Source organism: Pipra filicauda, unplaced genomic scaffold (assembly GCF_003945595.2).
Source record: "Pipra filicauda isolate LSUMZ 115617 unplaced genomic scaffold, ASM394559v2 scaffold80_size11013439_pilon, whole genome shotgun sequence".
NCBI lineage: Eukaryota > Metazoa > Chordata > Aves > Passeriformes > Pipridae > Pipra > Pipra filicauda.
The window spans coordinates 4,937,312-4,963,611 of NW_024104987.1; the positions used below are offsets into that span (position 1 = coordinate 4,937,312).

At 39.3% G+C, this 26,300-nt stretch overlaps 2 protein-coding genes across 5 annotated transcripts in view; one reads left to right on the forward strand and one right to left on the reverse strand.

Annotated features, from left to right (window-relative positions):
* Nucleotides 1–22,902, reverse strand: part of STXBP4 (syntaxin binding protein 4) — a 68,177-nt gene extending 45,275 nt beyond the window's left edge. For 2 of the 4 annotated variants that reach the window (XM_027749782.2, XM_027749787.2), the window contains exons 1-13: nt 16,504–16,606; nt 13,141–13,214; nt 12,866–12,961; nt 12,428–12,497; nt 11,522–11,596; nt 9,257–9,342; nt 8,466–8,595; nt 7,803–7,935; nt 5,628–5,734; nt 5,082–5,250; nt 3,984–4,062; nt 1,150–1,232; nt 560–656 (exon numbers count right to left, since the gene is read on the reverse strand). In XM_027749782.2, the coding sequence (XP_027605583.1) occupies nt 560–656; nt 1,150–1,232; nt 3,984–4,062; nt 5,082–5,250; nt 5,628–5,734; nt 7,803–7,935; nt 8,466–8,595; nt 9,257–9,342; nt 11,522–11,596; nt 12,428–12,497; nt 12,866–12,961; nt 13,141–13,214; nt 16,504–16,571 (1,267 nt within the window). In that variant the 5' untranslated portion in view covers nt 16,572–16,606. Of the gene's footprint in view, nt 1–559; nt 657–1,149; nt 1,233–3,983; nt 4,063–5,081; nt 5,251–5,627; nt 5,735–7,802; nt 7,936–8,465; nt 8,596–9,256; nt 9,343–11,521; nt 11,597–12,427; nt 12,498–12,865; nt 12,962–13,140; nt 13,215–16,503; nt 16,607–20,342; nt 20,466–22,309 lie in introns of those variants that run through there. The other 2 variants (XM_039390233.1, XM_039390232.1) reach the window with 2 other exon arrangements.
* On the forward strand, nt 22,410–26,158 carry LOC114003129 (cytochrome c oxidase assembly protein COX11, mitochondrial). The gene is made up of 4 exons (XM_027749789.2): nt 22,410–22,796; nt 22,863–23,018; nt 24,104–24,229; nt 24,577–26,158. Exons 1-4 carry the CDS (start codon nt 22,560–22,562, stop codon nt 24,757–24,759), a joined length of 702 nt encoding a protein of 233 aa, XP_027605590.1. The 5' UTR covers nt 22,410–22,559; the 3' UTR covers nt 24,760–26,158.
* Nucleotides 26,159–26,300: the final 142 nt, after the last annotated feature.

Sequence of the window (26,300 nt, forward strand, 5' to 3'; positions counted from 1 at the left end):
CATCAGAACTTTCATGTCTCACAGCTTTTGAAAAATATTGTTAAATTGTCAGTGTCACCAACCAAAATTGTCATAACCAACAGAAGCAACTCATTCCCATCAGAATTAGGTTTAGCCAGAAGAATTGTGATGGTCTCCATGCAAATCTCTTTCTATATGCAATAGTTGAAATGTTCTTGCTTCTCACAAACTGAAGTTAAAAAATCCATCAGTTTAGTCCCTTCAAGAAGTCTCTTTAACCATCGATACTTTCCCAAGTAATTTTTGGAACAATTACAGCTCCCTATCGTCAAGGTAAAAAATTTAGGCATTTGTGAGCACAAAATAAAGCTTTCCCAAGGCTGCTCTTAATTAGATAAATTTGTGATTTGCTTTCCCAATACTTAGTTTCAGAATTTCAAGTGCATTTTTATACAGTAGAATAAGGTTCTTGCCTCAAACTATCATTTTATTTGCAGCAGCAACCCAATAGTGACAGAAAATATATTAAATGGTTATTATCTATCATTTCTGTACTCCTACTTTTCATTCTTTTCCATAGTAATTAACAAATTATTACCTCCAAAAGACACTGTTCCTTTAGAATCTTTCTGAAGTTGCTGCCTGAGGGCTAGCTGCTGTTCATCTGTGAGCTGAATCCCAAGATAATTCAATGCCTGAAAGGAAAAAACTTATTTTGGAGTAAAAAAAGAAAGGACTAGGGATAATGACTGCAGGGACATGGGGGAGTAATTAAAGAGCTATACTTCAAAGAGCCTTTGTATCCTGGTACACTCTCACTGACAACACTTTTATTCCAGAGCCACTCTGTGACTTTTCCTTCTAATTGAGAGATGTACAGATATTATTTAACCTTGAATATGGATGAGTGTAATAAGCAAAACCCTTTGTCCTTAATAACTGCCTTAAAAATCCTGAGGGATGTTCGGATTCCCAGAAGAGTTAATCAGTAATTAGATTAACAAAAACAGTAATTTGCCCAATATATAAAATGAAGTATTGCCCTGCAACACGAAAGAACTACTCGAATGGAAAATTTTGTGTGTAATTTATACCTTTAAAGTTTGTCAGCCTAGGAATATTGTCCAGATGTTTTACCTGCATCAGGAAGGGGGAGGAAGGAAAACTCCAAAGATTTTAAGTATTTACCCTCTCCAGTTTTTCTGTTTTGAGACGAATAGACGAGTTCCTTCCTCGAGGCTCATAATCATCATTCTGGCTGGGGGCAACAGCTAAGAGGAAAAAAATTAATTAATAATTATCTAGTTGTAACTATTACTTTGAAAAATTTGTTCTAAAGGTCTGCTTGTCAAGTGGGTGCCAGCTAAATACCCACTTGCTAAAAAGACATGTTAACACTTAGACTGACTTTTTTTTTTTAAAGGACGCAGTTGTAATAAACAAAAATTATGGGTATCAATCACCTACACTATTTTTTTTTGTATAAAGAAGTGACAAGTAGCAAATTAGCAGAAAGGAACCAGGAATAACTGAGTGATCCATCAAGCATATGGCTTATACTGGTGGTGTTTTCTCTTCTCTCAGAGATACACAGATACCCAGGGAACAGAAGGGGAAACACAGTTGTGAATTCCAAGAGAGACCTCCAAGACACACCCTCATCACAACTGACAGCTCCCAAAAACATATGGAGTGATCCAGAAAACACTGGGGAAAGAGAGGGGATGACCTGTTGCCAACTAAGTGCTGTGTGGAGGGAGCTTAGACTGAATTTCCCAGGCTCCTTAGGAACTCTTTTCCAAGAACTCTCACCCATCAGCCCCTTCCCCAAGTTCCCATGTTTTTAGCCAGTTGCATTAATAACCTGTGGTGCACCTACTGCATTTCCAACACACAAACCATGAGGCTGAGGAAGGGAGAAGAAGGCAGCAGAACCAAGCAGCCCCTATGCAAGATTTCACAATAATTGCCTTTTATTTTTTTTATTTTTTGTGTGTGCATGCTGAGCTTTGATGGAACTTGAGAAACACAGTCACAGCTTTGTCATGTTTCAGACACACCTGTGGGTACAACACAACCACCTTTGGCAGCCTTTTGCTCACAGACAGCAGGCAGAAGGAGCAGTGAACTGCCTATTGCTTTGGATTTTAGATCTGGGCACGTAGAAAAAATTCATGGTTTGCATTCATTAGTTATAAATCTAATTTAGATCTTAATTCACCGTTTCATTAATGGATTAGAGAGGTACCAAAACCAAACCCAGCATTTAAAAAGCGAAGGATTTTGCAGTTTGAGATTCTCTCTAAAGGAACAGAAGGAAGCGCAGAGAACTCTATTTTTTTTTTAAATTTTTTTTAGTTTCACAGCATATCAGTTTCCAAGCTCCAAGTAATTTACATTCTCTCTATATGCCAAAAGCATAAACCAAAACATCTTGAAAATCTCTGACACTAACACCTCTCACATGCTATATTAAATTCTGAAGACAGTGGGCTAAACCTCGGTGGAATTGGCACACTTCCTTTGAGCTCAGAATGAAAAAGCCTCTCGTATGGGTTTGTGCAAAAAACTTCTCAAAACTATGCTGATTTTTTCATAAAGCATAAAAAAAAAAATCCTCTAAGAGATACTTTAATTTTTTCAAGGTTATCTTTGAAAGGTTATCCTCGATAAAGGGCAGCATGAAAGAAGTGGCAGGTTTGACAAAGGATGTGCTATTAAATAGGAAGAAAATGAAACATAAGAAACAGCACAAACTGGAGCTGCAAGTGTTTGTCCTTTCCACTCCACTACCCACTTATTCAGATGTGTTAAGAAACTGTGGCCTTCTTGGTCTCTTTAAACAATAAAGCTCCTGGGTATTGCATTATATTAACCAAGAGTCTCATATTCTGAATATATTAAAAACCAGCCTTTTGTTTTGTTCCTTTCATTTAGTTGAGGTGTTTTTCATGGTCAATATGAAAATCTGTGTGATCATTAATCTCCAGGTATATGCAATACTACAGTCTTTCCAGTTCCAGAAGTTCACATTCATTCAGTTCACCCTTCAAGGAAGGGAGACAACCAGTCAGATTTGCATTATAGGAACTGTTTCATTTTAAATTTGAATATCTAATACGGGCTATAATAAATGCAGGTATAATTTAAGTAACACCAGTGGAGAAACATCTGGAATGAATCAGATCCTGTATGTTTGTTCTTCCTCTTCTCAGTAAATTAGACACCAAGTTGAGGAGCTCAGGTTATGCTTAATTGCTACTACCTGAAGAAAAAGGATATAGTTCAGGTCTTCACACAGAAATACAGAACAGAGTCAGTTCTGTCACTGTGCCAATGGGGACTCTTCATTATTGGGTCAGACTCCTGCATTTTCACTGTTTCTAAACACAACACATATTTGTTTCCCAAAGGAATTACAACCGCTCAGCTCAAATTCTGACCAAATTCTGCAAACTCTGTTTTTCCTTAAGTGTTGTTTTCAAAGTAGATATTTAGAGAGATGATCAAAGTGACTCTTGTCTTTGTTCAAATGCCATGGCTCTCAAACATAAATATTAACATATATATTCTATTTGTTATGAATTGAAAGGCTGTTAGAGGTCTGCATGTTATTTCTACCCCTCCAATATGCTGCCCTGATTTAAACAAAAAACCCCATGCAAGCAGCACACATCCACAGAATTTCATCAAATCAAGAAAGCACAGTTTCTATGGCAACCTAATCTTGATCTATATGTGAGTCTTCATTATCTGGTTTCTCCTGAGTCTATTATCATTACTGCTGTATAGCAAATGTTGTGATCACTCGTTTTTTGTTTGGTTTCAGCTGTTTGTTACAGACAATGTAAGTTATATTTGACAGAAGCTCCTAAAAATCCATTGATCTCAGTCCTTTATTTAGGACTATAAAAATATTCCTTTTTTTGAAGACTACTGAGTCTCACCATGTAGTGTGTGCTGCAAGACAGTTATCAAAGGAAAAAAAAAAGAGGGTGGCAGGGAATGAAGTCAGCACTTACCCGTGGCAGACACATCAGCAGGACTGTTGTCTGGAGGAGTTATTGGAGATTGCTCTCCCATCTTGACTCCAGTTTCCATCTACAAAAGAAAAGCAAAAGCCATGAAACACCACTCCTGAAGCAGATCACAAGCTAAACTAGAAATACACATTAATGCAAAGAGAGAGGGACAGGAAGGAAGACCTGGGGGAGAAAAAAGGGCTGGATAGATCAAAGCAACAATGGAAGGCACGGAGGGGGTGCTGGTGGTGAGAAGGGATGGCACTGGAAAAACTCAGATCAGGGCCTCTTCAAAACCCTGGGTTTTGAATATCTCCACAGATTAAGATAACACAGTCTCTCTAGGCAACCCGTTTCAATATTTATATCCCTAATAGGAAAGAAAAACGGGCAAGAATTTTAAGTACAAACATAAGAAGAATTGAGAATCACCTGCTTTGACTTTGTGTTTGACACAGAACATTTTATTCATTCTTGTTCGAAGGTAATACTTTATTTAGCTTTAAAAGTAAGATAAGCTGAAAAAGTTCCTTCAAAAATTAAAATAACAGTTTTAAAATCTTCTTTCTTATGGTCAACATTATTCCCTTTACAAATTTACTTCTTTAAGGTGAGCTGTATGAATTAAAACAATTGTTGATGAGCTCAAAGGGGAAAAAGGCCACATTCTTCTAGGACTTTTTAAAGCAAAAATCCCATCATCACAGAGCAAGTGTAACTTCTGAGATTGTGCTGTTCACATATATGTAGTAAACAGAGAGTATTTTATCTCTGAAATAAATAACTATAGATATCACATTCCAAAACTTTACTACCTAGGGAAACATTAGGGAGAACTTTGTATCTAAGAACACAGTTAATGCTTATTTTATTTAATTTGTTGTCTTACCCCAAGTCAACTAACAGTCTTATTCCTCTCATCAGTGTGGTTTAACCTCCTGTTACACAACATGGTTTTTGCAAATCTTTTGATATTCCAAAGACTTAACATTGTGCAGGAAAATAGCCATTTTCTTACTAAAATGGAAACTCAATTAAAATTAGGAGAAAACAACCATTTGCTCACTTTATTCTAAGTGGAGTAATAAGTGTACTCACAGCATCTGGAGTGAATGTTGAAACCAGCTTCCCATTAGGGGATGGCAGAGCCTGTTGCTCTCCATAAGCTACAGAAGATGTTAAGAGGCTGAAAGGACGCTGCAGATTCTCTGGATAACTGGGAATATTTTTTTGCCTAATAAAAGCTATCTCCCAGAAGTTGTCCAACCTAAAATTAAAGAAGTTTCAACATATTATATGCTATGTTGTTTGTAAGATTATATGTTGCTTCTGCAAAAAATTACATGTTTCCAAACACTGTGTGATTTTATTAATTTTTTTTCTAAAAGGGTGCTCTATTCCCCATCATTAAAAAGGCTGTGGGTTTGGGTTCTCCTTTGATTTTTTATTTTTGAAAGCACTCAAGTATCATATTTTTTCAGGTCTAAAAGGTGCATCTGAGTCTTTTCTATGAAATAATATTGCAATTGAATATTAAAAAAATTAAAATGCCTGCATTTCCTCTAAAGTCAAGTCATTAATCTGATCATAAACATCATATAATAAACTATTTTGGAGGGTTAGCTGCTTGACAGTAGCAGATACCTCATCTTTGTTCTGTTGATTATACTTTTTGCCTCTTCATAGGAGACACCAATCATGGACTCCTTGTTGATGGACACAAGTTGATCTCCAGGCTTCAGTCGTCCATCCTAAGACAACAAATAAAAAACCAAACCCATTGTTTTTATAAGAACTAACTAACACTACAGAAAGAACTGTATAATCACAGCACTTTCACATATTCCTCTGGATCTGCTGAGACAAGAAACACCGAGAGCAGCTGTGCATTCTGCCTGACAAGCTTCCAGGAATAAACAGATTAAATCATCATTAATCACCATCACAGCAGTCATTATAAAAACTTCATTAGACAGAACACACCACAGATATTGTCTAAAGAAGAAATTTGGACCCACATACATATTCTGTTAAAAAAAACTCATCCAAAGGAAGCCCAGATTTTTCCAGCACGGAGCACCAACCCATCTGACTTTAGGAAGCTTCTTTACTAATTAATTCAGCTGCGAGCTGGGTTCATTTGTATTTCAGACCCAAATGTTCACAGCAATACATGGGACTCATCAGGCACTCACTGGCCATGTTAAGTTAATGAGAAAACTAGATTAGTCTATTAGGAATTCACCAGGCAACACCATGACAGAAATAACACTGTCAACTTTGTGCTTCTGTTAAATTAATTGCAAATTCTCTACCACATTTCTGTCTGAGAGACTATAAGACAAGACTTTAAACATGCTAGGCTACACTTCTCAATAAAAAAAAGCTTTCTCTACTCACATTTTAAAAGAGGCCTCAACAATTTAGCTGGAATTTCATGTAATTCACCTACAGTTACAGAGTTTGTTATGACATTTATCTAATGTAATAAACATCGAATCACACATCTCAGTTCTTCAGCTCTTAAGAAATTAATCACCAAGTGAAACAAACTGTGTACAGACGATACACAGGAAACAAGAAAAATACCTTTTCAAGACCAGTACAATTATACCTATTTAATATCCACATACCATAATATTAGCTGTGTCATTTCAAACCTATAATAGCATTTTATTACTTTTTTTTTTGTCACTTAATGTTTTGGTTTTGATTAAAGAAAAAAGCTGTAGATCTTTTATTTTGCTTTCATCCAGCCTATTAAAGAATATCCATTTCAATGGTGCCCTCACGTGGCAGAGGTTCAGAACATGTTTTCTGCTTCAGCTTCCCAAAGGGGATAACCAAGACTGGGAAATTACCTCTATCAGTGCTAACATTGGAACCTACTGAAAATTTATGTCTCAGCCTCAGCCTATTGATTATGTGTGACAGGCTTTCAATTATATGTTTGCAATGAGAAAAATGTTTTAGAAGCCACAACAAAATAGGAGAAACACAAGAAGAATGATTATCATCTATCTACTGAAAGAGGTCTTTGAGAAACACTGAATGTTTTCCTTTACTTAATATTTTAGGACTAAACTTAGTCTACAAAAGTTCAGTAACAAATAGTTACAGACTGTTTGGGGACAAAACTCATTGTTTGTGAAATCAGCTTGTAGCCTTTTGCTTGGCCTGAGGCAAAAGCTGGTTATCTACACTTCAAAATAATCATAATAACTCAGGATGCCAAAGGAGATTCTTGGATAAACAGTCCTGTTTACTTGTACCAGACAGTTGCAGTATTTATTTACTTTTTAAACTGACAAGTCCTCCTGATTTACATACTGCATTTGTCATAAATGAAAACAGTAATCAGAACTGATTCATACATTTTATTAACCTGCACTTTCAGAATATTTTTTTTTAATTTGCCTACACAATGATTTCCAACTGCAAGGATTCATCTAAATAAAGCCTCAGGGAAACATGACTTTTTGAATGTCCAGGAAAAGAACCAAAGAGATGACATCTGTAGCTGTGTCCCATCCTTCCTATTTACCTTACACCATGCAACCTCTTACAGAAGCTGATTTTGTACCTTCTCATACATAAACTGGGGAATGAAGATCCTCATTTACCTCAAATAGACTTTTGAATAATTTTCATTACAATGTAACCCTGCTGCAGTGCAGTGAGAGAAGTCTGTTTAAAAAGAAGGCAAGGAGAAACACAAACATATTTTGTATTTAAAATATGGCTGTATATATAACATACTGAAGCAGGTACTAAATGAAGGCAAAAATACAGGTGTCTGAAGGGAAAAAAGGTCTTTACCTTATGACAATCACCACCAGGGATAATTTCTTGAATATATACCAAAGGTCCTTCATTTCTGTTAATTCCTCCCACAATATTCAAACCTAGACTTGTTCCTTTGCAAACAGAGATAATCTGAAATGCACTATCCCTACAAAGAGAAAGAAAGGTAGAATTACTTCACAGAACCAGATACTCAATGAAGATTGAAACAACATATTATCTTTATGTATTTGCAAAATCAATAAGATATTACAGCAACAATCTCAATGTTCAAATATTACACTGCCAAATTACCACAAAATCAGCGACTCCAGGTGTTACTTCTGACAATTACAAAAGGAATTGATACATTATATTACAAGGTTAAAAACTTGTGTCTATTAAATATATATATATCTCCAAAGCTTATGAGAGTACCTGGACATAAACCAGAAGCATTAATTCTTTAGGACACAGATCAAAAGTCAACTTCTACCATGTAAATGACAAATAAATAGGAAAATAACTTATTAAATCTGAAAGTCTGCAATATCTACAGTATTATAAATTACAGGATTAAAAATTAAAAAATAAACCAAAAGTTTAACACTTAGTGCTCAACTCAAATTCTCCTGACCAGCCAAACACAGTATTTCCTGCAGCTCACACAAGACAGTGACAGTCAGTTTTGGAAATTACTTTGCAGGCTTTGGGGATGGTGCTGGGACAGAATTATTTCTGCTGCTGGTAGTGGTGTTTTCCTTCAGATGCAACTGAGGACTCTGTGACCTTGAGGATGACCCGGAGGAAAGGCTCTCTGTAGATTTTGCTTCAAGAAAAGAAATGTTGAAAAAAAAAGAAATAAAATACACATTGGGGAAAAAGCACAAAATTTCAGCTCATGTAAGTTCAGTAGGATTATTTTCATGCTGGCAAACAGAGAAATAAAGCAATCAGACAATCAAAAGGAAGCTTAAGTCTACACAGTAAGAAGTGCAAGTCACCCAGGGTCCCAGGAATAATACTTTAAAACATAGCAAGTGACAGTTTTTTCCAATCTAGGTGCAAAAAGCAAAATCTCAACTGACTTTCCTAAAGAATAATCCTCTGTGCTATATAAAGCATCTTAATTAGGCAGCAATTCCACAAAGATTAGAATTTATGGTACTCTAGCTCAAATTTTGTGCTTTGAAATCTTGCAGCACATTTCAGCTACAAATACCAAATACTTTTCACATCATTCATTAATTAAAATTGCTGAAAGTAGATGGTAATATATTTAAAAGTTGAGGACACTGACACACAAAGCCCTCAAGGTATATTTTTAGACTATAAATGTCACAGTCTAAGTGACCATGTGTTTTGCCTGACTTTCAGTCACTTCCTCCAAGAGATCTCCCCCCAGATTAAGAGTTTTAAGTGCAAGTTTCTACTCCACCCAAGGCTGGCTGTCCCACAGGATTATGTCAGGCTTGGAAGTGATCTCTCACCAGCTAACAGATGTGTTGGAGAACTTCTTGCAGAGTTGTTGTCACTGTGAGAGCCATACTTATCCATCAGGTCATGGAATTCTTTCCTGTGGCAATAAAAAGATCCTCTTTGTCAGGATTTGGCACTAGTGAGACCTGCACTGTACTGAAGTTTCTCTTCCTCAGAAGAGGAGGCTCAACCTCAACTGAAAGAGGAAAGCCCTGTCAAATGTCCAGAAAAGGCAAGGAAAAGATCATGTAATACAGGGTAAAGATGAAAAAGCAACAGACTGTGAATGAAATGGACTATTGCTGAAAAAGCTTAATTATTATCTCTCTTTACCCTGGATCGCATAACTTTAAAAACTTGTAATCCAAATCAATTAGAAATGATAAAACAGTGGTATTACCTAGATCCAGAAAAAGTTATTCATATTAGAAGGCATCAGATTACAGCATACTCATGTTTTTTAAAGAATGCTTTTAGTTCAATTACACTGAACAAGAACCCAGAAGAGACTGGCAAACAAAGATGTGGCACCTCAAAAAAAAAAGAGGATAGAAGAAATATTTATTAATTACTCAATAATGAGCAAAACAGAAGCAAATTCCAACTTGTACTTAGTTTTCTCAGAAATTTTCAGTCCATTTCATCATCTTTGTATATTAAATATTAAATATGTCTCTCCTTAGGCTTTATCTTTTTGATTATGAAATCTCTCTCGTTGAAATAAAGAGCAATTCTTGGTCAGGTGCACTGTTGAAATAATGGAAATAGTTGAAAATACTACTACAAACCAAAAGCAGAAGTTGTTTGTTATCCATCATATTGTAACAAACTGGCAAAGATGTAAATTTTGGATCACGTGCACTGAAAACAAATATGCTTGATTCACCTAACATTGAATCCAGCCTAATTAAAAATAAAAAGTTTATAATCAGAGCTATGATTATCTCGGCGATACCCGATTTTAAAAATGTAAGTAATCTAGAATGATGTAAGCCAGAAACATTGGCAAATTAATACTGTAGAATTAAACACAGAGAAAACAAATTAACTGATTGCAGGGAGACTAATTCCCAGGTAATTCCAGTGACTGCAGTTGAAAGCTGCTGGATGCATTTTTTTTTTTTTTTAAATGTCAAAATTTACTGTACTAATGCCAGAGCCAGGGAACACACAGTTGAGTGTAAATCAAATAATCTTTTGGCACAGGAATGTAAATCCCCAAGAAATGAATTAACAGGTGTGTGGGTGAGGGACTGAATGGAGTGGCAAATTTGGCTCAGGCCACTGCTCCTATCCCCAGAGTGGTTAAAGGACTGATGGATTTTAATTATTCAAGGAATTTAGAGGAACTAAGCCAGTATGCTTTAGATAAAAGCAGATTAAGAGTGGACCTCATATATCTGGGCAGTCTGAAAAAAAAAGAGAGATCAGAGGCTACAGAGTGATTTAAATGTCTGTCAAATACACAAAATAAAGGAAACAGAAAGAAGGAAGCTTAACTCGGACAAAAGGCTAAAGGAATTTAGAGAAAAATCCTTTATGCAGAGATTACTCTGTAAGTGGAACATCCCAGGAAAGGCAAATAACAGCAGCTACTCTTGCAATGATTATCAAAAATAGTTACATAACAGCTCATTTCTCTGGAGATTGAAGTCACAAGGGGATACAGACCTGGATCCAGCGCTTCCGATGATGCTCTGCCAATATAGGTTTATATGCTTAACTTCCAACAGTAAGGTTAAAGCAATATTTAACATAAATGCCCTTATAATGGATGTATTTTGGACTACCTGCTGCACTGAACCGTTTAACCTGCTTATCCAAGCCATTCAAAGCTCATTAGAGATTGAAAAGCAAATTTCTGAGGGGAAACAACAACTAAACCTGCCTTTTTTCAGAAGGCCAGACCAGTTTGAACCATATTGTTTTGTGGTACTGCAGCTCTAATGTAGATTCTTAATTTTTTATTATTTTAAAATGTGAGAAGTATTAAAAAAACCTATCACAGCACATAATTTTAAATGGTATTAGCTGGGAACATAACATTAAAATCCTCCTCTTTAAACCCAAATTGGCCTGAGCTTGCTACTTGAATTGATGCAAGTGATCTCAGAATGAACTGCTATCAAATACCACACAGAAAAACGTGATATGTGGTGTAATCCTGCAATTAAATCTAACCTGAAAGAGAAATACATGCAAGCCCATCCCCCCCAACCCAAGATATAGCACTGGAGTTTTATTAGTTTTGAGGTTAAAACAAATTTTTCTCTTACTTTGCTTCTTCATCTCTTGCAACGAGCAGAGACATGTGATTAGATGCTGATGCTGTTCTCAGGATGTCAACAGCCCTACAAGGGGGAAAACAGCCAAATAAATACACCAGGGGGCTGTCAAGAAGTACAGAGCAATGCTAAAAGAGCAGGAAAATGGACAAATTCCTATCAGAGTTAATGATTTTCACTGCCAGATATAGAGAAAGGAGCTTTCCAGCAGCGTAACTTCAACTAAGCATTGGGGAATGGAGCAAGAGAGACTGTGGTGCCTCTGTGCTGCTGACAGCAACAAGCTGGGACTGACCCCTCCTTCCCTTCCCTTTAGTTCCCATCTCTCCTTGGCCCATCCTACTGCCTTCCTGGACCTCCTTCAGGCTTAACAGCCCACACCAGACAAAAACCACTGCTCAGGTGTGGTGCCTTGCTCATGATTTCCCTCAGCAATATAAACAGGATTTTCTGTTTGAATTTCTAGCCTCTGTCCCCAGCACTAAGCTGCACTGATCTCTAGTGATCCAGCTACAGGAACCACCTCCAGATTTTTCTAAACCATTTCCTCTTCATTGTCCCATTACCTGTTCACTGAATCATTTACATTCACCAGTATTGAACCAACAGGTAGTTATCAAAGTATTTTAACAGCTTAATATGTTCTAATGCTATTTTCACACACATTCTGTAATCTATGGCATTAAGAAACCAGTTTATTCTGGTATTATAAAAACTTAAATGTCATTCACTTTTCCACAACAGTTTTGCTGAATTAGTTTTATAGGATAAATTAATTGCCAGCTGAACTCCAAAGACCTCAGGGGAGTTGAGTTCTTTCACTCAGTCATTGATAATTTCAAAATAATCTGCATATGATATTCCAAGCTCTAATAAACATTCACTAATCAAATTTACCTTTCATTTGTTACTCCAATCAAGTTTTCTCCATTGACATCCAAAATGAGGTCACCAGTGAGCAAACGGCCTTGTAATGAAATCAACAGTAACTCATGAATCAACAGGAAAATAGTGAACATGGTATTCAAACAGGACTTTCCCTTTCAGTTTTATGTGATTTAATGCAATAAACAATTTTGTGACTGTCATGACTTTCTGATCCTAATTAAGATGGGTTATTGTGATAAGATGAATAACTGTCAATCAGTCTTATTAACCACAGAAAATAGGGGTTATTTTAGCTATTTGTATTATTTACACACAGCACTAATATTTGTGGGACTGGAATTTGTATTTCACAGTTGTGGAAATTAACTCCGAGTTGAAATTTCTTTTGACAGATTTTTTTTTTTAATATGTAGTGTGTTGGTAACAAATAAATTCAAAATTACTTACTATCTACAGCAGCAACCCCTCCAGGTAGAATTCTCTTTATAAAAATCCCATAATCTTCTGCTGTTTGTGCCCGATAACCTCCAATAATTTTAACTCCTGCAGGAAAAAATAAGAAACGAGCAAGAAATTGGTTATTCCATCTCCTGTGCTAAATGTATTAAGAGTCAAATCCACAAAAGCCAGATAAACTGTTGGTGATGACAGTGTGACCTGGAAAAGCTCACCAGGTGTTTTTAAAGCTTTGGTTTACTGTGAGGATGTGCAATCTTAGTTACCTAATCCATTCTGACAGTCGGAGAAGGAAATGCGGTGAACAGCTCGATTGATTCCATGAGGGCCCATAATAGTCCTAAGGAACAAAATAAAAGCCATTAAATTACAGAAATGTATGCAGAGCTATGCTGACATAGAAGAAATTACAGTGACCACGTTTTTAACTCCAGTACCAATGTTCTCCACTGACAGCTTCATATTGTTTGATCCCTCTGCCCACCCCTTCCCCAACCGAAAATCAACCTCCTCATCACAAATATCAGCTGACAAGGTACTACAAAGTGTACATAGTTTACTTCTTTTCCTCCCAGAGCATTTCAGGATGAACTATGAATTTAATTTCGTTTATAATAAAGGGATTATGATTAAATACAAACAAAACCCCACAACCTGGTCCAGCTTAGCATGTAGGCAAGAAAAACATACCATAACATCTTAGATCAGGTAATGAATGAATATTAAAATAAAACCACACCTAAGACAAAGCATACAAAAGCATTTTCTAACATATAATTTTGTTGTTATTTATGAACATAATATTTTCCCTACAGTCTCTTAATTTCTTCACTCAACATTGATTTCCTTTTCTGCTGTAAAAAAAGAGTTTCTTTCCAAACTCTTTTGCCTGGTCCCCTGTGTACCCTCCCACCCCAAGAGAAAATACCAGGATGGCACCTGAAATTGTCTAAAGGTAGAGGAATATTTTGGAGGCAGTTCATCATGCTAAAGAATTAAGGAAGAATAAAAGTAGAGGTTTGAAACTTAAATTTCCAGTCCCATGGGACACATGACCAGCACACGGCTCCGAGAACACAAAGTGTTAAGAAGTCCTGTAAGTCCAGGTGACCCTTTACCAGTTTTTATTTTTTATTTAGATGAATTATGATTTAAAAAATGCAAGTTGTATCATAGCTCCTTTGTCCTGCCACTGTACCATTTTTGGGGAAGACTCACCAGATCTCTTCTAGAAAAGAGCAGAAGCACCACTCAGGTTTTTCTGCTTTGACCTACCTATTGTTCTGTATCAGACAGACATACATATTGTTCTGTATTTTCTAGAGAGTGTTGTTAAAGTGACATGGAACAACCAGAATTCATTAGCAGGAGGCAAAAGAAGATCAAAGTGGAGGACACAGTGACCCAAATCCTCCCACACAACCTAATCCAGCACACAGCCTGAACTCCGTGCCTGAAACTGGGTATATCTGCAAAAGCCAGGGTACATGTCATGAACTGGGGCCATGCTAAATGGAAAAGAGAAATCCAGAAGGTCCAAATGTTCTTAAACTCTAGCACCAGGCAGGAGATCCAGCTTCTAAAGAACATCTGCAGTACTTTTAGTTTTGTAGAAGAAAACTGGATGAGTGTTCTTTATCAAGGGATAAGCACTAGCTCTGAAAAGCAAGTTTCCCAAACCCTCAATTTCCCAAGTATTTGCAAAATTAGCCTTTGCTTTAGGAAGGCTGGCTACAAGAATAGACCCCAAAATTCATGTTTAGAAACAAAAAGTAGGCCTATGCTTCAAACACTGTCTCATTTTCACTGGATAGTTCTTGAAGTAATTGTTTCATGGGCTAAAAAGAAATGATGAAACCCAGACAGGATATTTGGGCTGTATTTGACACAACTGCACATGACCTTGCAATGACATGGCAGAGCATAAGGCACCCTTTGTATGGCTAAAAGTGAACCAAACTGCTTTCATTTAGTAGTGTTACTACCCAGTACTGTCACTTTGATTATCCCATGAATTTAAATTGTTCTGAAGCTGAAATACAGCACCCTGGCCATGTTCTTTGCAGGTCTGTCCTGACCTGTATCCATCTTTGAAAACTTAAAAAGGCTACACTGATCTTTAAAATAGACAATTATTGTATTGTTTTTCTCTCTTGCCTTTTGCTACTTCTGCTCTGGTTCTTGCTCTGCCATGCCCTCAGCAGTTCTCACATGGCATTTTCTTAGTTAAAATAATAAAAAAAAAAGAACAAAAGTTACTTCAACCTCACACAAAGTCACACAGAGGTTTACTTTCATAAAGTCTTAAAAGATCAAATCTCAGACTTTAAAGTTCAGAGTTCACTAGAAATTGTAGGACCCGTTTATATACTACCATATAAAATGATCACGAAATATGATCAAATCTAAGCACAGGACACTTAATAGAAAAGGATTCACATTTCCAGAAGGAACAGGCAACACTCTCAAAAGATAGATCATAACTAACATAAAATGCATTCTGACAAAGAGGATACAGAGGATATACAAATTAACAATAAACAGTGGAGAGGGATAAGATAGCTCTGAAACAGTGGAATTGTCTTGATGCTGCCACCAACACTTAAAAAGAACTGTTGAACAGGTACCTTTAAAAGATACTCAGGTGTTTTTATGCTTTAGATATGAAATCCCTCCAACACACACAGTTTAAAATTACTTTATCATGCAAAAATAAAGACAAGGATCTTCAAATGCCCTGAATTGGTTTAGCATATCTAGCTGACTTTTGGTGTTAGTTTTTTTTCCCCAGAAAACTTAGAGATAGATCTTCAAGTCAAGCTGCTTGTCATAGTTTTAATAAAATAAACAGGGCTTTAACAGTTTCACTGTAAAAAGCCTTGGATTCAGCACCCATCCAACTTTAATTTCATGTTATCATTATTTAATATTCATGAAATGTCAGAATACTGCCCCCAGAGCATTAGAAATATGCTCAACGGTATAAATAGGGAAACAGGTTTCCAAACAACTTGGCAGGAACAGCAAAACATAATTCAGTGCTCTTTGTAGAGGACACGAATTAAAAAAATCAGATGTTGCTGCTCATTTCTCGAGGTCAGGCAAAAGTTCTTGTAAGCAAGGTTTTAGCACACAGAGCAGATGAGAGGCAACAGACAAAATAAACAAGCAAAACTCAACAAAATGTACACTATAACTGTCTTACACTAGAAAATGCTAAACTCAACACTCCAAGTGAAGTCCTGGAACACTAACAGACTAAGTGCATATCATTTTGTGTAGGTGCTCTAGTAAAGGCAATTAAAATGACTTTCCTTCTATTACTTTTTAGCAGAATACACAAGGAAATTCAACAGCTTTAGGTTTTGTATCTTCTAAGGACTTATCAGAATATACAGGATATTCTTCTGATCTCTGTTCCTGAGAAACTGTCATTTATGTGCACGAACAAAATATTTATCCAGGATAATACACTTTCCTCACAAAACAGATATTACTTGACACATAAGCAAAAACCCAAACAGTAAACTCTGGCAGCTTATGAAAAGAAGCTGGAAATGCCCACAGTTTTTAAATGATCTCTCCTGTTCTTTGCCCAATTGCAGACCAGAACAGTGCCCCCAGCATACCAGTACAAGAGAGAAAGCCCATCAAAGCGCTCTGGTTCATCTTCGGCCCCCGGTGAGAGTAAGGACATTCTTCAGGACGGCAGCAAAACCAAAGACAACGCAACCAAACCGCTCTGGAGGCTTCCAGTCCAGCTGGATAAAGGTTATGAGCTGGATGATTTCTGCTGCTCACTAAAAACCCAAACACAGAGCTCCAGCCAAGCGTCTCTGCCCACTTAATCTCCTCTGAAACCCTCTGCGTCACATGGACTAATTCACCTAGCGAGGTAATGTTTACTTTTTCTCTGCTTGAAATGGCAATTTACAGCAACTTTAAAGGCTGATAAATACCAAGGAGAAAATTTACTGCACTGTGACTAAGGAATCTGGATCTAGCAGCCAAAGGCAAGTGACGTGATTAAAATACATTTATTTTCTCCTGTTCTTCCAATAATTTATTTCTACGCTCCCTCCAAACAAGGTCAAAAGCAGTAACTCATGACCTTTCCAAAGCAATCTTCCTACCAGACTGGATTATGTACAGCCTCACAAAAGGGAAAGCCAACAAAGCAGACTGAAAGCACTAATGAAACAAATGCCATTATGCTATTACTTGGCATTCTCAATCATGCTGTTGACCTGTGCCACGCTTTAACCTGGTTTTTAGACTTCCAATATACAGCAGTCAAAAGTTAACACAGAATTTAGGTTACATATTTTCTCTAGGAAGGGAAGCTGATACATCTGTTTTTCTGTGAAAGGCAATAAAACTGGTGAATTTTATGTCATTACACTAAGAATAATCTGATTGAAAAAGTGAAAAATATAACCCTGTTCCCAGAGGTCAGACCCTGCTGACAGGAAGCTTGGCCTTGCAGAGATACACATATTTTCAGAAGTTCTGAGCACCTGACATCAGTTTGGTTAATGATCATTTCCTTCCAGTCTTGCATCAGAAGATGCATCCCTATTACTCCCCCTTTTTCTAAAATATTATAAGAAGACTGCAATTAAAAATGAAACCCAAATATCCTGCGTTCACTGAGGGCTTTAAGTAGAAAGGTGAATCCTCTGTAGCAAGGAGTGACCCTGTGAGCAGACAGCATCTGTCAGGTCTGGAGCTGTGCAGCAGGAGGGCTCTGCTATGCCAGGAATGCACTCGCTTATCTCAGGCACCTTTTTTTTTTTTTAAAGCTGCAGTGACTGTGGTTTCATTAGCACTTAATCGTTCTGGAGAAAGGATCCCTTTGCTTACAGACAATGTTCAAATAGAGCCAGGCCCCAGAGCCTGCAGAGCCACTAAAGGGGCAGAGGGGTAAAGTGACCCACCACAGATTAAGGAGCAGATCAGAGGTGGAAGTGGGAACACAAAGCAGCCTTCCCAGCTCCCAGACCATGAAAAGCTCCACTGGCATCCTTTGGATTGCTCACATCCATTCAGAGATAAAAATTTGGCCCTTTGTAATCTTTTCTCAATCAGTTCACTCTGTCGGTGTTACCGGCATTGCAGTCAGGTGAAAGAAAACCCACTGATATTTTAAGCCTTGTACCAATTAGCTTTGCTCCAGGCGAGGTTACAGAAAACACCAGTAGCTTTTCTCCAGCAAAACTGTCACCAGTGGAATTCAATTTGTGGTATCAATATCAGGAGCATTTGTCAAAGCAAATCTCTCAGACCAATCTGGCTTGATTCCAGTGTCACGTTTTCTGCAATGCAAATCTGTCCCCCAGTCACCAGCCTGGCTCAGGGCTCTGCATTTTCACTGTTAAAAAGCCAAAAGGTATTTTTATTAAACCAGAAATTACAAACTTCTGAACAATTAAGGCTGATATAAAGTAGTATTGAGCTTATTGCTCCCATTTTATTAGTTATTAGCAGTGATAGATCACTTGTTCAGACAATCCCTCCTTCAAAGTAAACTGTGCATTGTTCAGCTTCCTGAACTCATCCCTGATGCTTCTATCCCTCTTTACCTTCAAATTCTGCTGCTGTGCTGCTTTTAACATTTCTAAAGGATTCATACAGAACAACAGCATTATTGCTTCTCTTGTAAGTTCTCTGCCTTTCAAGAACATACCCAGGAGAACACAAATTACCTTTTATTTCCAGAATGATCTAGGAATACTGTAACAACTCAAAAGTCTATAACATTTATAATAAATAAGTAAAACTAAATTTTCAAGAGATATCATTTGTTATTAAGTAGGATTCCTTTCCAAACAGCCAGTAAACTATTCTATTCTGCCAACATTTGTAATTATGACTCGCCTTTCCCAAAGGAAGTTTTGCAATGCTTTAGCAACCGAGATGGATTACACGATAACTTAGCAGATGACAAAAAGATTTGCAGAATCTTTGGGCACAAAATTCACAAGATCTTTTTGTTATAAATAAAACAAAAGACCTTTTACAAAAATCCTCTACAAGTCCATTAAGCAACTGCAGCCTTTCAGGGGCACTAACCCTAAATTCAGATACTAAGGACCACAGCCAAAGGAATGCTGTGTCATACAGCATGGAAAAGCACTTATTCTGATTTATCCCAAACCACTAATTATTCAAAATACATTTTGCTGATTAGGTCATAAAGAGTAAAAGAAAACACATGTCATTATATGGCAATTGTTAAACATAAAAAAAAAGCTTGGGCAACATTGTAATTGTGGAGAAGCATGAATGGTTTGAGGCTAACCCCTGTGTAGAGAGGAAACATGTTATTTAAAGTTTAGGTAAACCTCAGTTAATATATAACCAAGTGCATTCTTGGAGCACTGTGCATCGATACTGCCTCCCAGAAAATCAGAAAGCATAGAAAATTATAGTCTGCCATTATCATGTAGCTCAAGTGCAGTTAGAGGTGCCTTTCCTGTTCATCTCATATGTGAAAAATTGCCTTTGGAACACTGTGATCCAGGAACTACTCATGAAATACACCTTCCACGTGATTGTAGCAAGCCACAGCTTCTTGAAGATGTATCTTTGTGTCACATACCCTGAATTTCCATGAGACAAGCAGAGTGCTGGCTTCTTCAGGTCTCAGTAAAAACCAAGTAGTTTTTTTTTTTTAATATTTTGTGGGTTTGGTTTTCAAAAAAATCAAGTTATTTACGAGGTGGCATAATTCTAAATCTATGCTAAATTGGTTGAAAATGCTCTTGAATTCTGTTGGCTGGATTCTATTACAAAAGCACAGCAGACATGATAGTCCAGCAGGAGCTGTCTGTGCCTGGTTTTAATTCTGGTTTGGATGACAGTGTTGCCACAGTTACTTGGCAGTTTGGGAAGGGTCTGGAGTTATGGTTTTCAATCATCCAGTTTTGCCATTTAGAATCTGATCCAACTTTTGAGTGGATAACATTACAGTCTGTAGTATTAATATCATTATAATTTTAGATCCCATGGCACTGGTAAAAATATGATGGTTCCAAACCACTATACATGAAGCATTAAAGGTATACAGACATAGTATTCTGAAAAATTCATGCATTATAATAGATAAACTCTATACAGTGCCTTATGTTACTGTAGGTGCCCTATATATACAAGGAAATAATTTGGTATATACCTTACAAGTATGTTTTCATAGTTGCAGAAGCATTAAGGAATTTCTTTGCAGGGTTTTATCTCTGCAGAACCAGTCCTGAACAAGTGCTGATTAACTTAATGAAAAGCTTAAGAGACATTTGCTCCCTTAATGTGTAAATTCACTGGTGTTGGTGTCACCTTCTCTAAGATGTTGATTCGATATCAAAGTTATTTTTCCTGAAGACTTCATGAAAACTAATGGAACTGCAAGAATTTTCATATGATAATCCAGTAATTGCTGTATTCCTGTCTCTGGAGGGAAACAAATACTTACTTTTTCTCTGTATTTATTAGGGGATCTGTACTGGACATCTTCTTAGGTGCACTATTTAAATAAAAGTTCAAAATGAAGAATTCTGACACATGAAGAACTGGCTCCTAACCAGGAAAACAACTGCTGTGAAAAAAAAAAAGAAACCACTTTTTGAAATTTAAATGGTCATATCTATTTTCAGACACTGAAAACATTCTTATTTATTACTATTTGAAATCAAGCTGGAAAAAGAGAACTGCCATGATAAAACAGCTACACTTCATTGCTGAAAATAGTTAACAACTCAGGCTTCGTTGTATGTGGTACCAAAACATCTCACATCCTAATTCCCTCTTAATTTATGAGGTAGGAATTAGGATAAACCTGAATCCCCTGTGATTAAAATATTCTAAAAAAGGAAAGAACAGATTACAATTTCAAGATAAAGTAATGTAACTGCCAAAGACAAAAAAAAAGTCTCTCTATTTTTTTTTCCTCTATCAAAGGTTTCTTGTGGAGGGAACGTTGTGTGGAACATGATAAGGTGTTCTGTGTGTCTTTTCTCATGTTTTTTTAACTTACTGTCTAGAATTCAGTGTGTATGAACTTCTCACACGAAGTATGTAGGACAGGCCAAAACACACAAAATGGGATTACATACCACTAATGTAACAAAACCCCCAGTAATTCACATTGTGCTTTTATTAGCACATACAACAGGTCAACAGGAAATAGAAACACTAATTCCTGCAGGTCAATATTTGGAATACAATAAAATTTCCTGCAGTTTTCAGATCTCTCCTTAAAGGATCAAAACCCCACTTTGTGAATACAGTGGAAGTACCACAATATTGCTTCACTCCAGCCTTTACCATTCTCTTATTCAACACATCTAAATGGAAAATGAAGCAATATCAGGAGCTGTCAGTCCTTATGTGGTTCATGTTACTGGAACCAGCACAGAAGAGGAGCACTGCTCCAAAGCTGTAAATTTAAGTATTGCTAGAGGAAAGTTTATTATGGTGCATGGGACCAGTCGTGGGAAAAGCTATTGTTTGTGAATTTTCCTGACCGTGCCCATCCTGAAGTTATTGCTGTTTGCAAACAGCTCTTAATCCCTTTGCAGCGTGTCAACACCTGTGCCTGAACAACAACAAATCCCTGCGCTGGGGGAAGTGAAATGAACAGGCACCAAAACACCACTGGGGAAAACAAACAAACAAACAAACAAAATAAACGACCGGTGTCAGTGTCCACAACCGGCGGAGATTTGCGCGGCCTCGGAGGGACCAGCGGGAACAGCCCCGTGCCCAGCACCCATCCGGGGGCTGCTGGGGTGGTACCTGAGGGGTAACCAGGCACCTGAGAATAACCAGGCACCTGAGGGGTAACCAGGCACCTGAGGAGTAACCAGGCACCTGAGGAATAACCAGGCACCTGAGGAATAACCAGGCAGTGCAGAGGTATTGTCTGGTTATCCACCAACAACCTCGTCCAGATACTTGAGGCACCCTGGCACCAGGTTTATGAAGTATCTGGTTACTCCTCAGTACCCTGGGTACCAGGGTATCCCGGTTATCCTTCAGTACCCTGGCACCAGATATCTGAGATACCCTGGTTATCCCTCAGCTCTCTGGTTATCCCTGGGTACCCTGGTACCAGATACCTGAGGTATGTGGTTTTTCCTCAGTACCTTGGTACCAGGTACTGCGGCGCCCTGGTTATCCCCTGGTACCCTCGTACCGGGGGTACCTTAGTTATCCCTCGGTACCCTGGTACCGCGGGTATACTGGTTATCCCTCGGTACTCTGCTACCAGGTATTTGAGGCGCGGACCCCGCTGAGGCATCTGCGGGACAAAACCCCCCTCCCGGCCGTGCCCCGCTCGCTGAACCCGCTCCTTGGCCGGCCCTCCGGTGCCGCTCCCGTCCAGCACCGCCCGCCCCGGCACCGCTCCGTGCCGGGAGCCCTCGGGGCTGCGCCAGTTACCTCGTACACAAACCCGCCGCCCGAGCGGTCCCGCTGGGGGGGGGACGGAGGGACCGAACACCGGCGGGTGCACCGGGACCCCCCGCGCCTCTGCACCGCTCCGAGGGGGCGCGGCGGGCGGGCAGGCGATGGCGGCTCGACCCGCCCCGCTCCTGCCTCATCCCGCCTCCACTCCCGCCTCGCTCCCGCCCCTCAGCCGGCACCGCCCGGCCCTTCCAGCGCCTCTCCCGAGAGCCCCCGCGCCGCGGACATGGCGCTGTGCGGGCCGGGCTGGGCCCGCTGTGCCCGCGGGCTGCGGCTCGGGGCGCTCCCCCGGTGCGGGCTCTGGGGGACCCGCGGCGTGCGGAGCTCCAACCCCTTCACCCGGCAGCAGGAGGAGGAGTGGCGGCGGCGGAACCGCTCTGCCGTGGGCTACATCGCGGCGGCCGCCGTGGGCATGGTGGGGCTGTCGTACGCGGCCGTGCCGCTCTACCGCCTCTACTGCCAGGTACGGGGGGCCCGCGGGCGGCGAGGGCGCGGGGGGCGCGGGGCCCTCACTGCCCTTCCCTGACAGGCCACGGGGCTCGGCGGGACCACGGGCGAGGGGAGCAGCGCGGAGCGGATCGAGAGCATGGAGCCGGTGCGGGACAGGGTCATCAGGGTCACGTTCAACGCCGACGTGCACTCCAGCATCCAGTGGAACTTCAAGCCGCAGCAGAGAGAGATCTACGTGAGTCGCTCCGATCCCCCCTCGGATCCCTCACCAGGAATCGTCAAGGCTGGAAGAGAGATCTTCAGAGATCACCCATGCCAACCATCCACCCGGCACTGCCACTGTAACCCCTAAACCACCAAACCACATCACCCCCACCAGATCCACACACCTCTGGAACACGTCCAGGGATGGTGACTCCACCATTCCCTGGGCAACCTGTTCCAAGCCTGACCACACAAACAGCGAAAAATTTTCTAATATCTAATCTGAGTCTCCCCTATCTGGTCCTCTCACTGCAAGCACAGCAGAAGAGACCTGCCCCCACCTCACTACACCCTTGTGTGGAGTTGTGGAGAGCAATGAGGTCCCTTCTGAGCCTCCTTGAGACTAAACAAACCCAGCTCCCTCAGCCCTTCCTCATCAGACGTTTTCTAGACCTTTCATGAGCCTGGTTGCCCTTTGCTGGACACGCTCCAGCACCACAGTGTCCTTTTTAAAGTGAGGGACCCAAAGCTGAAGGCCCGGCTGTGAAGGCACCAGGTTTAGCCTCGTGTGATTTTGTCTCCTGCATCCCCATTGTGGACACCCATCCATTGGCATATCTGGGCCCTGATCTGGAAAACACCCAACCAGGCACTTCAGCTCAGGGTGCTCCCTCAGTTCTGCCACTTTGGGATGGCACGTTGGGTGCTGGTGGCTTCTGCTTCCAGAGGGCAGAACTTAAGTGCCTGCTGTGGTGTAGTCAAAGCGTAGTTGCCTCCCACCATCCCATCAAGGCTTGCTATCAAAACTGTATTTATATATACACTTCATGGTATATACACCATATGTATACGATATATACACTGTAAAGTGTGTATATGTACTTAAAATACAAATATAGAGTGTAACTGTATATCTAAACCTGCCTAAACAGCCTTGTAGGACTGTTTTTGAATGGGGGTAAATTGTATGTAAGCAAAATATTCATGAAATAATCAATTTGAAACAGCAAAAGAGAAAATTAATTCTAGCTAAAGCCCGAAGAACTTGGTTTGAAGGGTGGAGGGCTCCACTGGCTTAAACAAAAAAGGAAATCACTGTACAATTACGTTACACAGGTGGTACCAGGAGAGACTGCACTGGCATTTTATAAAGCGAAAAATCCTACTGACAAACCAATAATTGGCATCTCCACCTACAACGTGATCCCCTTTGAAGCAGGACAGTATTTCAATAAGATACAAGTAAGTGTGAACAAAGCAAAGATTGCATTTTCCTTTACACAAAAGAAAATAGTTATCCATCAATTAGCACCACTGACTCTGAGGGCAGGTGGGAACAGGGTGAGCTGGCCTGGCCCACTGGCACCTTTGCACACTTCATTAAAAGCTAATTTCTTTCCCTGTAATACAAGAAACGGAACAGAATTGCTGTCGTGTTGCTCATATGATTGATCCTTCCCAGGATTTTAGGGATGTACAGGGAATGAGAGTTGATATTAAAAGACAAAGCTTTCTCTCATGTTGGCACAGATAAAACTGCCAGCCATCACTGCTGTCTAATTGTGGTTTTTTTTCCTCCCCCCCTGCAGTGTTTTTGTTTTGAAGAACAGAGGCTGAATCCTCAAGAGGAAGTGGACATGCCTGTCTTTTTCTACATTGATCCAGATTTTGCAGAGGACCCTAAAATGGCTAAAGTTGATTTGATCACCCTCTCTTACACCTTCTTTGAAGCAAAGGAAGGACAGAAGTTGCCACTTCCTGGATATCAGTAATGGGCCATCTCTACAAAAAAGAACTTCTGCTGCCTGACTGACAGTTTTAAGACCATTTTTCCTTGCAAGTCAAAACTGCAGGAGTACTGTGCAATATGAAATTATATTATTAAACCAACGCAGGCACTGCTGTTATTAAAGTATATATATATTTTTTTTAAAACCAACTTAATGCAGTTGGAATACTATTTCTTAGTGATAGCATTTCTTCAGTGGAAGGGAATACACTGTTCCTGGAATTGAGAGGGTTTTCTCAAGCCATCTTTTTATAAAATGTTATCTGAATACTATTAGGCAAATTTTTAAACCCAAGGGTAAATTGAGATCTTCATTTAAATGCAGAAGAACAAATCAGTTTATTAAGCATCTAAAATTGCATTGCTGGCTCTGGAGAATAAATTCCATGTTACTTTAAAAAAAGGTAAAACCAGATAACCAGTTAAGGAAATCTCATAACTAAATAAAGTTAGACTGTATTCCTGTGTAACCCTCCCTGGCACTGGAGGATATGATGATTCAGAAGATGAGGCACCCTCTCAGGTTATTACTGAATCAGTAGTTCATTTGGTAAGAGCAGACTGCTCTGAAACAGTTATCATTAGAACAGTAATTTAAGTGTAAGCACATCAGATCTGTGGGATGGTTTCCATTTAGAAAATACCACCTAATTTCCATGTTGTGTTTTACTCATTTCAAGTATCTGTACTCTAATTAGAGTACTCAGTGCCTCTGCAGAGGGCTGCACCCTGGGCACCTCTACACAGAGACAGGCTTGGCTTAGGTACGAAATGCTTTGAGGGAAGGGCAGTGCATAAACAACTGCTCTAAACTGCAGCTAAATTAACAGTGTAGGAGTCTCCTCAAAAGCCCAAATCAGCCCCATTCAGAGGCTGAGTCCAACAGAACCTGCCCAGCAGCACAGCAGTTCTTCAGAGGGACTCCCTGTTTACCACCAGACCACGTAAGCCTGTATTTATGTAACTTTTGGTCATTATCTGTGGGGTGGGTGTAATAACACTTTATCATTGCTTTGCAAACGAGGAGTTGCTGAGCAAGTTTAAGTGACCTACTCATTTTCAGACAGGAGTTAATATCAGCCAGTATCTCTTCTGCTAGGCCAGTTCTTTCTACCCCCTTTCAGCAGATGAGATCTAACAAAGTAAGACTAATGTTGGTTTGCTTGGACTCTGAAAAGTTAATGGGTACATCAGAAATGACTTCCAGTTACTTGAGTCTAAGTTATATTTGCATACAATAATTCAAAAAGGTGTTCTTTTGAAAATAAATGGATGCTACCTTTAAAATACATTACTGTACCAATTATCTGTGTTGGCTAAACAGATCCTGGATGACATTCATGTCAGGTCTTCACTGTATATTAAAGTTTTAAAAGTTTTCATTCTTTCGTCTCTCTAATGCATTTTATCCAGCTCACACAAGTTAAATACATCTGTATGAAGACAGCAGCAAGCTTTATAATTCCAGCATGCTTCAGGAAAAGAAAACCCATCAAGAGCAATCTTTGAATCCAGGCTAGGGGA